Below are 14,854 nucleotides of genomic sequence, written 5' to 3'. Positions count from 1 at the left end.
GACACAAAACCCTGGCCCCATTGCCGCAGTCAAACCAGAACAACTGAAATACCATTCCAACTCCAAAGCTACCACTGGGGCTGGCTGAGGCCTCCTCTGTCATCCATCCCATCACGTTCAGCTTCCCCTCTGAACGTGATGCAGTGACAATTTCTGCTCACCCCTCAGTGTTTGCTCCTGAGAGCATGCTGCAGTGTGTCTCCTGTGTGCAAATCTCAGAGTCTTGGATTTGTTTTGGGACTCTGGATTTAAAACACACTCACTCCCAAATGCAGATGTCATTGACATTTTCTGTCATTGGTTGACATCCCCTGTTGTCATACACGGAGATACTAGTTTAGAAGTAACTGCACCTTCCAAAAGCATTTTGTTCACTCTCAGAAACTAGTTTAGACATTGAGGAAATCTAGTTCCTGAATGACAATACCTGATAAAAGTTTAAATAAGCTTTGTCATCCACGGGTACCAAAGATTTATTTTCTTTCTCTGAATCACTGTAAATATCACATAATGAATCACTCCACATGTAATGTGAACATGAATCACTTCCAGTGTGGTACTTTCCAGGAGAGTCATATTTGTCATTATGGATGCCATACAAGTAGATATATACAAACATATCTACTTGTATAGATTATATGATTTTTTTTACATATAAAGGATACATTTATTTCATTTTATTTTCCTATATTTATTGTTGTCGCTTATTTGCCCCTCCTATTTGTTGTTTGTTGGGATGAGGGAGAGAGAGAAATAAATTAAGATAGGATGTTGGAAAGGTGAACTCCTGAGAGGAGAGGGCATAAGATTTGTGCTTAGAACATTACCAGATACATAGGAGGCATCCAGAATACTTGTTAAATCAACGTCAGTAAAGAAATAATTAAATAAAATTTAACAAGAAGTCCATAGGAGTCCGGCAGGCCAAGGAGATAGTGATAGAGGGCCTAGTGAACACTTTTAGTCATCAGTTGTCATTCTCAAGCTATTCTAACTGCATTAAACTAAGTTTAAAATGGTTTTAAATGGATTTACTAGCGTATTTTATGTACTGAAGTGATAAATTCTATCACTGAATTCAAAGTTTGGTTTGATGGAAAATATAATTTTCAGAGAGTAGGGGCTTGCATGGATTGTGAAACAAAATACTTCAGCAGAAATCTAGATAATTTGATGAAAGACAAATATTATAGATTTATTTATCTAAATAATTCCCTTTAGCCCCTCTCTCTCCCTCCCTCACCCCTCCAAACCCGCCTTCTTTCTCTCTCTGCTTAAAAATCTGCATTCCCTATCCCATTCCTGATTTAAAATTGAAAGAAACAGAGTTCCAGCATGTCTGCCAGGTGCAAAAGTAAGCTTGAAACCTTACCTGGCTAGCATCCGGCTGTCACAATGCCCCGTCCTCCCACCTGATAGAGAGGAAGAAAAAGTTTTGCTATTGTTGCTGCTCCTTCTTCATGGCTTGGTGAGATTCCCAGTTCTGCCCTCGTTATTGCTTGGGAATACAGTGACCGACAGCCCCCTCATCAGGGACTCTCCTAGGGAATGCCCGTTTTACGAGCACTGAAAGTCCCCTGTCCCTGGACATCCTCCATCTGGGACAAATCAGGACAGTTGTTTGCAACGGTCAGGACAGTCATTAACGACTTTCTCACTGACTTTTATTAGATGAAATTGATTCTGATAATTGTATAATTATTGGTCTGTGCCAGGTTAAGCCACTTCCCTGCTTTGCTGCGGATCTTACATGAGCAAGTGAGTGAAATGAAAAGAGTTCCAGAACTGGGCCAAATGAATTACACAAAGAAACAAACAAAAGAATAGTGATATGCTTTAGTATGTCAATCACCTCTGCTGGCTTTGTAGTCAGGAAAGAAGAACTGAGTGGGATGACTTGAGGAGGGCCTGGAAATTTTGAGGAAGAACATATTTTAAGTTCAAGGTATTTTGCTTTAGCTTGGGCCTAAGGCAAGAGAGTTCCTTAGCCCAGTTTGTGGAGTTCCAGAAGATGAGCCGACAGTGAGTCAAGAAGCTTGGGGGAAAAGGAAGCCAATAAATCTAAGTTTAAAATACTTCCTGAGGATAGAGTACATGGTAGTATCACGTTTCACAATTCATTACCTTCTGTCCCTTTCTAAGTTAACACCAGTTGTCATTATTTTTTGGTACATCTTCCCCCCCTCCAGCTTTTATTCAGTCATATACTGATAAGGTATTAATTGCTAAATGTATATGATATCTTTGATTCTATCTTGATTAAAACCAAAGTTGAAAATGAAGATGTTTTAACCAATAATAAATGATAAAAACCTTGAAAAGAAACTTTAACAAGCTGTTGATACGTTTCCTAAAAAAGTCAGTCTGTCTCAGCTTTGTTACGAGAAGTCAAGCAGGTTAATGTATGCATGCCAGGCCCAAACTTGAACTGAGAGGTGGCAGCACATCCTTGGAAGCTTGATGGCTGCAGAGGAATCAGAATTTTAGAACCTCGAGCAAAGATGAAGCCAAAGAGGACAGAATTAGGATGATTTTAATATAGCTATCCCTCTGCTCCAACTTCCTTCTAGAGGTCAATTACTTGAAAACAATGGAGGGTTTGTGTTTCTTTCTAACAAAAGCATAAGTTATCTTCCATTCAATCAACCACTTGCCCCATTAGTACCTTCCCTACCCCTTCAGGTAAGAAATGGTGGATCCAGTGGATGGTACTGGAATTTCCATTCCCGAGTGGAAGATATTTCCCAACTGAGGGTCCATCTGCATTTATTGAAGCTCTCACCCATTCGTTTCTCTCAGTTTAGCTGCTATAGGGATGATGGTCCAAGGTACCAGTTTACTGTGCCCTGATATTCTAAGTCTCCTAACTGGTCTTCCTGCTTTCTTTATTGCTGCCTCCAAGTCCATTGTATCATGTCAGCCGAATGATCTTTAAAAAACATAGATCATATCACTTTATCCCCTACCCAACCCTCAGGGTTAAACTCTACTGGGCTCCTATCAGACTTAACATAAAAGATCTGAATTTTTTATCATAGTTTATAAAGCATCACATAATGTGGCCCCTGCCTACCTCTCTTACTTCATCTTATTGAAAAAGGTCCAGCCACACTGTTTCTCTTTCTGTTTCTTGAGTGTGCTAAATTAATTCCTGTGGGGAGTTGCAGGAGTCAGGAATGTTTCCTCTTTTAGGTCAAAAAGAATAGCTGCCTTCTTTTTGTTAGTTGTCTACTCAGTCATTCTCTTTCATATTAGCATATTTTAAATCTCTGCAAACCACCTTCTAATCTGGATATGTATGTATGTATGTATGTACATATATGTGTGTATATATGTATGTATTTCTTCTTCAACCAGACTCCAAGCTTCATGAAAACAGGGGCTTGTCATCTTATTCTGTGCATTGACTATAAGTCCTAGAGCAATGCCTAATAGATAGTTGATAATAAGTTTTTGTTAGAGTGACTGGTTTCTATACTCAAAACGTTTACAAATATGGTTGTATGTCAACCATAATGTAAATAAAAAGTTATATACACATGACAACAAACAGAAGAAATACTATTAGGTTGGTGCAAAAGTCATCGTGGTTTAAAAGGTTAAAAATAATCGCAAAACAGCAACTACTTTTGCACCAACCTAATAAAAGGCAACATGTGATTAAATGCTATATGAACATTTTTTTATAAATCATTGATTTAATGACAAAGGAGGAAGTGATACCTCATATTACTGTTAATCATCGTAAGTTCTAAAAGCCAGTTCAGAGATTGTAAGTTCTAAAAGCCGGTTTCAACAAGGGGACGGCAGAGGTCGTAGGTGGAGGAGCTCAGGAGGAGAGAGGAGGATGGAGCGTAGAATGAATACTCCTAGAATTTGAGTGCATGCAACCTTCAGCTTTGGCACAAGTTTGGTGTCTGCTGCCTAGCTTGCCCCATGATGAAGTTCTTAATGTCTGGAGCTTGTGGTGAATGATAGTGGAATTAAATATTTGGTAGTACAATTCAATTTGCCACTCCTGAAGAGTTGTCCCCCCTTCCCACCCACCTTTTCTTGGATTGGTGAGATGAAACTACAAAGTAGGCTTATAATAAAAGAGGAAGTTGCCGTGGTAGGTAGTGGTTCCCAAAGTAAAGAGGATGTGTGCTTATGCTAGTGGGGGTGGGGCAGAGTGAGGAGACCAGTCACCTCCGTTGGAATTGCTAGTGTTTGGTCTCCCAGCCACACAGAAGACTGTTCTGCACCGCTGCTGAAATAGGCCCAGCCTGCAGGATACGGTATATGGGTATTGTTTAGTTTCTACAGGACATGTGTTTTGTTAAACTAATTCTCCCCTTTCCAAAGTTTGGCAAGCGTTAGTCATTTTCAACTCAGGCAAGAACCCACAAGTGTGCGTGTGGCTCTTGGGCTTCAGTTCAGGCCCCGCCCTCGCCGTCAGGCGCACACTGACACACTTAGACAACACTTAGCCAGATCGCCGTTGGCCCAGATTGCAGTGGCTTGTCCGAGCCGATAGCCCAGAGCCCGCTCGGCCTCCTCCCCTCAAGGGGACAGCCCGGCTGCGCAGTGCCAGAGCGGAGCCCTGGGCAGAAAGTTTGGAGTGCGGAGGGGAGTTGGGCCGCGAGCGAGGGAACCAGAAGACAGGGATCTTCACCTCAAGTTTGTGCGCCTGCCCCGCAGCACACAGCATCAGCCGGACTTCAGCACACTCCGGAGGAACGGGACTCACGGTTCGGGTCCGAGGCTGGCGCTAGAGGCTCGGCCAGAGGCTGAGGAGGAACTTCTCTTGCTCACTGTCGCCGTGGGCCCTCATTGTCTGCAGGAACTCTCCGGAATCCGGAGGGGAAGGGCTGGATTGCTCTTCCACTGGGATTCGTCAAGAGTTCCGGCGGCAGCTGCTGTGGTCGGTTGCAGAGTCTCCCTTTGTCCTCCTAGGACCTCCCTCCCTCATTTTCCCCCTCCCTCTGTCAGTTGGTGGATTCCGCTACCCCAGGCGAGGGTGCCCTAGCTGCTCGCTGTCCCGCACCCCAGGGGCCCTGGTAACTCCTACCACCGTGGCATCCCCGCCGAGTGGAGCCGAAGCGACTGCGAGCACCGCGGAGTCGGAGTCGCAGGCCCCTGGCCGCAGGATGGTGGCGGGGCTGTCCCTGGCTCGCAGTCCTGGGAGCTGGCTGGTCCCCGGGCTGTGGCTGCTGGCGCTCAGCGGTCCTGGGGGCCTGCTGAGAGCCCAGGAGCAGCCCTCCTGCAGAGGAGCCTTTGATCTGTACTTCGTCCTGGACAAGTGAGTGCCAGAGGGAGGTCCAGGTTCTTCTGGTGCGGGTGGCAATGGCTGAGCTGTGGCTGGGGAAGCTGAGATGCCAGCGCACCCTGGGGAGGGGTTTTAGGAACCCGCCGATGAGTGCCCTGTTGCTCTCTCGGTGCAGAGGGCAAGCATTGGGGATCTGTGCGAGCTTGGGGGGAGGGGGATGAGAGGAGGAGCCCCGAGCTGCTTGACTCTCAAGGGAGGTGGGGTAGTCACTGCTTGCCAGTCAAGGGGCCTCTTGGGAAATGGGAGTGAGGCCACTGGGGGGGGGGGTCCCAGGAACCCAGAATTTCTCGGCCTCTCAGTCCTCACCCCGTCCTGCTGGCTAAAGTTTGCCAGGTTTTATCCTAGTTTTCGCCTAGGGTTTGCATTTCCTGTGGAGAAGGCTGTGTTTGTTTTAAAGACCTGGGATCTTACTCCAAACACTTAGCAGGCAGGTGGTCCTGGAAGATGGGTTGGCTTCCTTGATTTCCTTGATTCTTGCAGCACCTAAGTTTAAGCTACTGATATTGTCACTTTGCTTTTAGAAGAGGCCAGGCTACCCCCATGTACACGTTTGTTTTTCTGATCAGTTCAATTTCATTTTTCAGGTCTGGGAGTGTGGCAAATAACTGGATTGAAATTTACAATTTTGTCCAGCAACTTACAGAGAGATTTGTGAGGTATTTCTCTCACTTTACTTTTCTAGGCAGGGGAGTATGAGGTGGCGGGAAATAGACCAAATGTAGGGTATCCCTTTTTTGAAACCTTTTGCAGGAAAAGGATGCACTGAAATGTTGATTTTTAAGTGACTCAAAATCCATGTTATACACATGTTGTTATTAGGACAGGCTTTCAGTTGTTGAGGGTTTATTTCATCTGGATCCCAGAAACTTGGCCCAGACTCTGGGGAAGTATCTTCAAATACTATTCCAAATGTCTTTTCTTTTCTGAATTTTCATCTGTTTTGAATTTCAGTTATGCTTTCTCATAATTTATCACATTAGAATTTTTTATGCTAATAGTATCCATAATATATTTTGCTTTCCACACAATTCTTAGCATTGTAGAGGTCATCATTAAAAAAAATCAAAACAAAACAAGAAAACTGTTGGTAAACTTAAAATAAACATGTGTTAATAACCCACTACCAGGAAAGGCACTTGCATGTATGTGTAAAGAAATGACTTGTGTTTACACAATGTGTGAGTGTGTGACTGGTTTAAAATTTAACTGCTCTATATATGCAATAAACCTTACTAGGAAAAACTGGTTTCTCCTCCCATATAAAGCATAACTGCTATGAAATCCAGCTTAGTCTCTTATTTAGAGGTAACTAACAATTAGTGGCATCCCTATTTAAAAATAGCCCCAGGATACCAGGCTTTTGAGGCTTTTCTCCCCCTCCTTTTTCTTTTTTAAAGAAAAAAAATGCCATGAGCAAATGCAAGTTTATCAAGATAATGGAAAGGACATGAAAAGGAGCTGTATCATTAAATATTGCTTCTTTCAGTCTTGTTAGCCCAAATGTTTTCTGTAAAACAGCCTTGGATGATCAAAACATTTTGAAAGTCATGTTGCAAGTAACTTCAACAATCTGTAGAGGCCTAGGCAATCCTTGCTTTCAGTTATTGGCAGCAGTAAACTTATCCCTATAAAAATGTATGCTTGTCCATGTTCAATCATCAGTCTCCTGTTTAAGAAGCCAAGCATAACACTCTCATTTCTGGACAGGGTCTGAGGTAAAACTGTCTAGGAAAGGAAAATAAACAAGGCCCTATGTCCTTAAATGTCAAAGGCAGAAGAGAGAGTTTTTATGAAATTTTCTGATTTAATCCAAGAGTGTGCAGAGAGTCTTTCTTATATAGATTTTGATCAAAAGTAATGGATCGTTTCAGCACAACATTTTCTAGAAGTGGGGCTCTTATTTATTTGGCCTGGTTTGAAAGTTGGAATTCTTTAATGCACAGTTCTCAGGCTCAAGTTTAGTTTCTCGGTTACTAACTAACAATACATTGTAGTAAGTCAATAAAGGGTGATTACTGAAGATAATTACTTTCAAGATATGTATTATGAGACTTTGAGATCATTCTGATTGTCAGCTTGAAGGTCTTCATTTCATATCATCAATTTTAATTCTCAGTATTAGTTGCAAAGAATGTGTTAGAAACAAGAACCATTTTATGAGATAAATGCCTAAAGCTTAAAAGATGTAGCTAACTGGGGCAGCTGTTGACAATTGAAAGACTTGGAAAATTGAAAATGCCTAATTAAAATGCACTTTTTTTAAGTCTCTTTCACATTGTCCATGGCACTCTTCAGGTATTCTTACTTCAGGATAACTTTTGTGTGAAATCATATCATAATTGTGATAATTAAATCAAACTGAGTGTTCTCCAGTCTTAAGTATGGCTAACCGTCACTCTGAAGGGTCTGACTTCCTTCAAGGAGATGAGGTAGAATGCTACCATTTTCTAAAAAAAAAAAATTTGCACTGGCGTAGAATTTATCTTTCTAGTTGGTTTCTTCCTAAATGTCCCTGTGGGTCGTGGAGGAGTGCTTGAGTGCTGAGAAGCTCTGACTGAATCCAAAATGACTTATGCAGTAATGTTAAGCAGAGTTAGTGTATCTACTTAGGGAGTTCCATTTAAAAGAAGCCTGGACCATTCAGGGAGACCTATTTTAAATGAGACTCCCTAGCTGTACATCTGTATTGTATCAATCTTTCTTTTAAAAATGTTTTAACTGCCTCTGTTCTTATTTTGCAGCCCTCAAATGAGATTATCTTTCATTGTGTTTTCTTCCCAAGCAACCATTATTTTGCCATTAACTGGAGACAGGTTAGTGCATTATCATTTCACTGCAGGCTTTTAGTAGAGACTAATCTTAAAAGAATGATTGATATTCCAAGTGGTGATTCAGGCCTCTCAGTGGAATCAAGCAAATGCACAGACAATTTAGTTCTCTTCACTAATAGAGGGGAAAGGAGGAGTATGAGTAATACAAAAGAGCAGATAATCTGAAAATCAATATCATTCATATTGGCTGTGGAATGTGCAATGAAACCAAGCCTTAGTTGTATGTTCACTACTTCCCACCTTTTCTGTCTCTGTTACTGTAAGTAGTTCTATCTCTTTCTTGTTGAGATGCAATATATTAATCAGCTAGGAATTTGAAGAGCATTAGGGAGGAGAAAGACATGGATCTATATGGATAATTTACTAGATTCAGCAGACATCCTGGATTTCCAGTCCTGCTCTGAGGTCTACGCTGCTGAATATATTTACCTTTATAAAGGAACTTGCTTTCTATTCTATTCCATGCACACATACACACACACATCCCATATAATACACATATATCACATCTTTTGTAAAAGGTGTGGTTTTTTTTCCGAGCCAATGTCACAATATTTCATATGACTATTTCTATGTCATTTGAACCCATTGTGCCAAGTTGGAAGTAGTCATTGCCATATTTTAAAGAATGACTGCTTTCTATGGGATTAGTTTTATTTACTAGACTCTGAGTTCCATAGTGGAAGGGAGATTTTCTTCTTCATTTTTATACATCATTTAACACAAAATAGGCAAGATAGTTCTTGCTCAGTTCTTGTGGAATTAACCAATGGTGTGTTAGCATGATTTTGAAATCAAGTTTCTCCAAACTGTAGTTTTATCAGGGGAGGATGGTGTCCTTTGTTTTGCATGATATGTGGATTTCTCAAAAGTCATGTATGAATACAGTTTTTTTATAAATTGATTTTTTCTTTAAAAAAATGTTAAGAAAGCATACTATTTAAAGGGACTCAGAACTTATGTAAACTTTTAATTTATTTGTGTTTTAAGAATTACTCTTGGAGATGAAATCTCTCTGTAGGTAGGGAGTCTAGCTTACAACCTCAGTCTTCTCATTGATACTTCCCTTCCATACTTTCTTATGTGCATCTGGGTTTCTTCAAAGGCAGAGCGATAATAGTCTCTTATAACCCATATACAACAGCTTCTATACCCAGTGATGTAACAGTCCTTACCTCCGTGAAAAGACATTTTCTCCAATGGACAGCTTAATTTCCAAAGAAACAGCTGTGGATCCAGCTTATCCGTTAGGAGAAACAAACAAACAAACAATGTTAACATTTATGGAGTGCATATATAGAGAAAAGCACTCAGCATAATGCCAGACACACAGTAGACTCTCAGTAATTGTCACCTGCATGTGCTGTGCCAAGTTCTCTGTCAGACACTTTTCATATGGGTCCTACAGCACTTTAAAGATGAAGTGTAGTCATTGATTGACAAGACTGATATTGCTTAGACATGCATATAAAAAGTTTAAATTGTTAATCTAAATTAGGGATTCTTCCCTTATCATTGGTTGAATCTAATAGGGAAAAGGTTGGAATGGGATAGAGGCTTCTATTTTAAGGGACAGCATAATGTTGCTGTTAAGAGTCACTGAACCAATTTACTAACTAAATGGTGATGGACAAGTTACTTAACTTCTTTATGCTTCCGCTTTTTCCATCTATATAATGATGACAATGATGATGATGATTATAATACCTACCTCATAAGATTGTTGTAAGAGTCGAAGTCAATCAATGTAGAGACTGCAGGGCAGAGTCTGGCACATAATGTATTCAAAAGATGAAACTATGTTGTGGTTATTACTAGCTAGAGCTAGGGAATGTGTAGTGTTTTAATGATCAGGGAGGAATTGTGCTGATATAAAGAGATTATTGTCTTAATTGAAAAGATTTATAATATTCCAGGTGGAATTTTGATAATGTTACTTGCAACTTATTTTATATATAGTTTGCTTACCTGTCTCTTTAAATAGAAATACATTCAGTTTTAATGAATTGCATTATTTGTGGCATGTTGAATTAGTTTGGTGGGGGAGGCAAGAGGGGGAGGCAGAAAGTACACTAAAAAGGCCAGAGTTAGAGTTCCAGTTTGGCTACTTACTGATTTAGAGACTATTCAATTTATCTATTCAATTTCACTGTGTTAGATTTTTTTTTATACCTATAAACTGCAGATTTATAAACTAGCAGGTTTTTTTTTTTTTTTTTTTTTTTTTTTTTTTTTTTTTTTTTTAAGAGAGATGTTGTCAAGATCGAAATAAGGTAATGCATGGAGAAGTCCTTTCTATATAGTCTCCATTAAAGACTATATAGTCTCCATTAAAGACAGAATAGTCTCCATTAAAGGAGATTGTTTTCTGCTCCTAGTTGTTCTTTTACTAATTTTATTTAATCAAATTAATAACTTCTCAAATTTCTATGCTCTTCTATATTTGGACATAGGGCTATTTTTCATCTATTACACACTTTCGAGTGTGTAAACAACTTGCTTATTTAGATGAAAGATCACAGAACAAATGTTTCCACAACTATTATGGATCTTTGTATCAAAGCCCAGAAACTGGAACTCTACATACCAACTCTCTTGCTGTCATATATCACATATATCACATATATCATAGATCTGAGAACATGAGAAACGCAAAGATTGAGTATAGCAGGTTTCACAATTTTGGTTCTGTTACTCATAATTCTTCAGTATCTTGATAAATGTGAGAAGTACCTCTTGTGTTTCTCAGAGTGTTGCTAAATATTTTCAGTAGAGATGAAGCAAGATTGGAAGGCAGGAGGTCCTTTTGTTAGGGCCGTGTCTTCTGTTAGGGATTCAGCCTGCTACTATGTAAATGCATGAATAGAATAACAAACATGGCAAGAAATGATCAGTTATAAATTTTAAACACTCATCATTAAAAAACTTTCTTGTTCTAAATATTTCAGTTTGAAACACTCCCTTCTTTTCTGTTGTCCTCATGATTTTTATCCTCCACATATCTGTTAGTCCATCATTCCGCCTGCCTACCTTCCTGTTTGCCTTCCTTATATAGGATGCATTGAACATTGTGGACTCTGGGGGTAACACAAAGATGTATAATATAGTGTGTGTGTGAGTAAAGGGTATGAACATACACATACATAGTTCAGGGCTGTCTTATAGGATCAGTAAGAAGGAAGTGCTGAGTGTTGATTCGCTGATGAAATATCCAGACTCTCAATATTAGAGAATTTGAATCAGTACTAATTTTAAAGGATGTTTTTAGTTATTATGTTGCATAATTAGGCAGTGAGTTATGCTCAGTTTTGTTCAATATGATCTTAATGACATAAAAGTGATTTAGTTGAAATCATTTAGTGAACAATTATTATGTGCTAGGCAGTGTGCAAAATGCTTTCCATTCATTACCTCATTTAATCCTCATATCACTCCATGTACTACATACTATTATTATCTCAACTTTATGAATGAGGAAACTGAAGCCAAGGAAGGTAATGTAGCTTGTCCAAGGACACATGCTTAATAGGTGGAGAGCAGTATATTAGCCAAAATGGTCTCTTAATATATAAAGTAGATCATGCCACTCTCACGCTTAATACAATCTAATGGCTTAGAATAGAACGCACACTTCTCCCAATGGCCTAAAAGTCCTACCTGACTGCCTCACCCATTCCTTTCATACAACATCAGGTGCCACAGCCTCACCCACTGGCCTTCCTTCCATTCCCCGAACAGGCCAAACTTGTTTCCACATTAGGAATTTTGCTCTTTCTCTGTCTCAGATCTTGCCCTGGTTAGCTTATTCTTGTCATTTAGGCATCATTCCACGTGTCACCTCCTGTGAGAGGCCTATCCTGGTCATCAAGTCTGAAGAAACCCTGTCCCTCCTGCCCAGTAATTTCTCACAACACTCTATTCGGTTATCACCTTTTGGAATTGTTCTGTTAATTGATCAATAAGATTAATCATGAGAGCAGAGGGTTCTTCTTTGTCTTGTTCACCCATATATCCCATACCTAGAAGGAAGCCTGGCACTCAGTAGATGCTCAATTAATATTTGTTGAATGAGTGATTGCTTCTGACTCTAGAACCTGAGTTATTAACTGTTATATTTTCTCTCTTTGAGAAATGATAAATGGTGATATAGTTGCTAATTTTCTCATTCCAATTCTTATAGATCAGTTATATACATTTACAACTCTCTTTTCAATATACTTGTCCCCAAATTGAAAAAGTTATATAGTTGTTTGACCTGAACACAATCGTCAATTACTTAGGAAAAACTGTTTCTCAGGCAAACTTGTAGGAAATCAAAGAGAAGCCACTTGATTAAGCTTAGATAACACACACATTTGTATCATTTCTATTATTTGAAAGAATTTCTTCTAATTCCTTATAATCTTAGTTAAAAATTTACTTGTGATAACGTAGTCCTTTGAAAAGTTGGTATCTCATAATTGGTTCATTCATTTTGCTGGGAAATTTTACAGTATCTGTAAAAGTTTAGAAGGTTCCTATCAGCGGTTCTACTTTTTGAGACTAGTATGTCCTACTGAAATACTAGCACCAGTATGCAAAGATATATATGTGCAAAATTAGAGACTGCAGTATTATTCATAATATATCTAAGATATATTAATTGAGAAAAGAAAGTTGCAGAACACTGTTAAGTATGATTTTATTTTTTAAAATAGAAACAAAAAATCTTCAACTGTTTTCATGCTGTGTGTGTGGTTATAAATACATGGAAAAAAGTCTGGAAGATACGCAACAAACTGTTAACAATGATACTGTATTAGCAGTGAGAGTCAAGTTGGCGAAAGCCTTCATGTTTTTAATTTCCATATATGAAGGTTATTCAATCTTGTTTTAACAATGATGTATTATGTAAAAATTAAACAAGTGCTTAAATTAAAAAGAAATGTTACTGATTCAATTTTATTTTAACAATAAATATATTATGTAAAAATTAAACAAATGCTTAAATTAAAAAGAAATGTACTGACTTTTCCAAGACAGAGATAGCTGGCTTGGAAAAACAATGAACTCAGGGATTAGAAAGAGTAAGCATTAGGAACAGAGCATATCCAGCTGTTACATTGGAGAGTCCTGAAGGCTCCTTGTTAAAATGAAAACATCAGGATTAGACTGTGGCCCAAATAGACATCAGAACTCTATATTAGCTGTGTGACCTTGGACAAGTTACTTCACCTCTTGCTGCCCAATTCCCTTGCCTGTTAAAAGGAGCTAATCCTTCCTACCATATAGCGATGTTGGGACAATTAAATGCATACGATGCGTGAGGATGCCTAACCGATGACTGGGTGGGATGGAGGCTGAGGTTGGAATAGGATTGGAGGTTATCAGTGTACACGACCATCATCATTTTCATCCTGATGTGCCAGGATTCTAACAGAAGTTCAGAAACGCGACTTCGTTCCCAGTGACACAGCTGTCGGTAGAGCCAGGATTCACACACAGACCTGACTCCTGAGCCTGAACACTGCACAGCTGCACTGCCCGAGACTCTCTCTGTTCCCCCTTTTCCAGTCTTCACAATTAGTCAGAATTTGTCATAATTCAGAGACATATTCATCCTCTAAATGTATTCTGTTACTTTACAAACCAATGATGTGATGTGAGGAAGTGACTATAGTTGGGTTTAAAAAAAAAAAATTCGAATAGGGAAGTAATTCCTCCTATTTAGAAGTCAGCTTTGGCAATATCTGGTGCTCATCCTGAGAGGTCTGGGTATGGCAGCAGCTCAGATGCTAGTCATGGACATGTTAGTGCTTTCCGTGAAGTCCCTTATCTACTTTGTGAATATGTTCTGGAAAATGGAACATTGTTATTCATGTCTGGGAGACAAACCCCGCACACTGAAATGGTAAAACTCAGAGGTCATTTTCTCATGGCTCAGTCAGGCATTGAATGGGGAAATGGAAGAAAAATATACGGAAAGCAGCAGGTATGGGCTTCAGGTGTGATCCGTGTATCCCACATTGGTTCATGTAGACTGAATGGGGGAAATAGTTTTCATAAAACCCAGGCTGTGTGGAGCATTTTGTAAGCAGATGTTTTTGAATCAGAACTGCTACCTTGGGTTCAGTCGTCTGGACTCTGGACTACAGAGACTTTGGTATATGTTGGCATCAGAGTAACAGGTTAAATAAATAATAAGCACGTTTTTATATAAAGTGGGAGCTAAATCTGCTAATTCCTAAGATAACAGAATGTATTAGCAATGTTTGTGTTTCGAAAATAACACTTCGCTCTTTTGAAACTATAAACATTTTTAAGTAGAGGAGCTAATAGAGAAAAGTGGCTTTTTTGCAATGTACCCTTCATGCAGTATATAGTATAGCAGTATGTAATAACACAATTAGATAATTAGAGTTAAGTGTGCCTGAATGAATGAACAGATTTCCCCTCATAAATTTTTTTCTAATTTTGTCAGCCTGGTTAATATTGGGGTTTATTAAAGGAAGGAGACAATAAAAATAGTACATAAAGTTCACTGAGCACTCACTGTGTATCAGACATTTTGCTAAATGCTTGATATGCAATCGTTCAGGTAAAGTACAGTGCTAAGTGGATTACAAATCATTAGTAATTTTGTATGGACATAAGTAAGATCTTGAGAATATTGTTTGGTTTCATATTCCACTCAGTCTACCAAGTTTTACCTTCTAAAACAAGCATTTAGTTATGT

The 14,854-nt window shown here is 39.2% G+C and overlaps 1 protein-coding gene across 1 annotated transcript in view; it reads left to right on the top strand.

The window, feature by feature from the left end:
* The first annotated feature begins 4,764 nt into the window (after nt 1-4,764).
* The window catches only part of ANTXR2 (ANTXR cell adhesion molecule 2), a 141,582-nt gene continuing 131,492 nt past the window's right edge, over nt 4,765-14,854 (top strand). The window contains exons 1-3 of the mRNA XM_033106314.1: nt 4,765-5,281; nt 5,893-5,964; nt 8,050-8,121. Coding sequence (XP_032962205.1) covers nt 5,130-5,281; nt 5,893-5,964; nt 8,050-8,121 — 296 coding nt within the window. The 5' untranslated portion in view covers nt 4,765-5,129. The remainder of the gene's footprint in view (nt 5,282-5,892; nt 5,965-8,049; nt 8,122-14,854) is intronic.

This window comes from Rhinolophus ferrumequinum, chromosome 5 (genome assembly GCF_004115265.2).
Source record: "Rhinolophus ferrumequinum isolate MPI-CBG mRhiFer1 chromosome 5, mRhiFer1_v1.p, whole genome shotgun sequence".
NCBI lineage: Eukaryota > Metazoa > Chordata > Mammalia > Chiroptera > Rhinolophidae > Rhinolophus > Rhinolophus ferrumequinum.
This window is presented reverse-complemented; position numbering and strand designations above follow the sequence as displayed.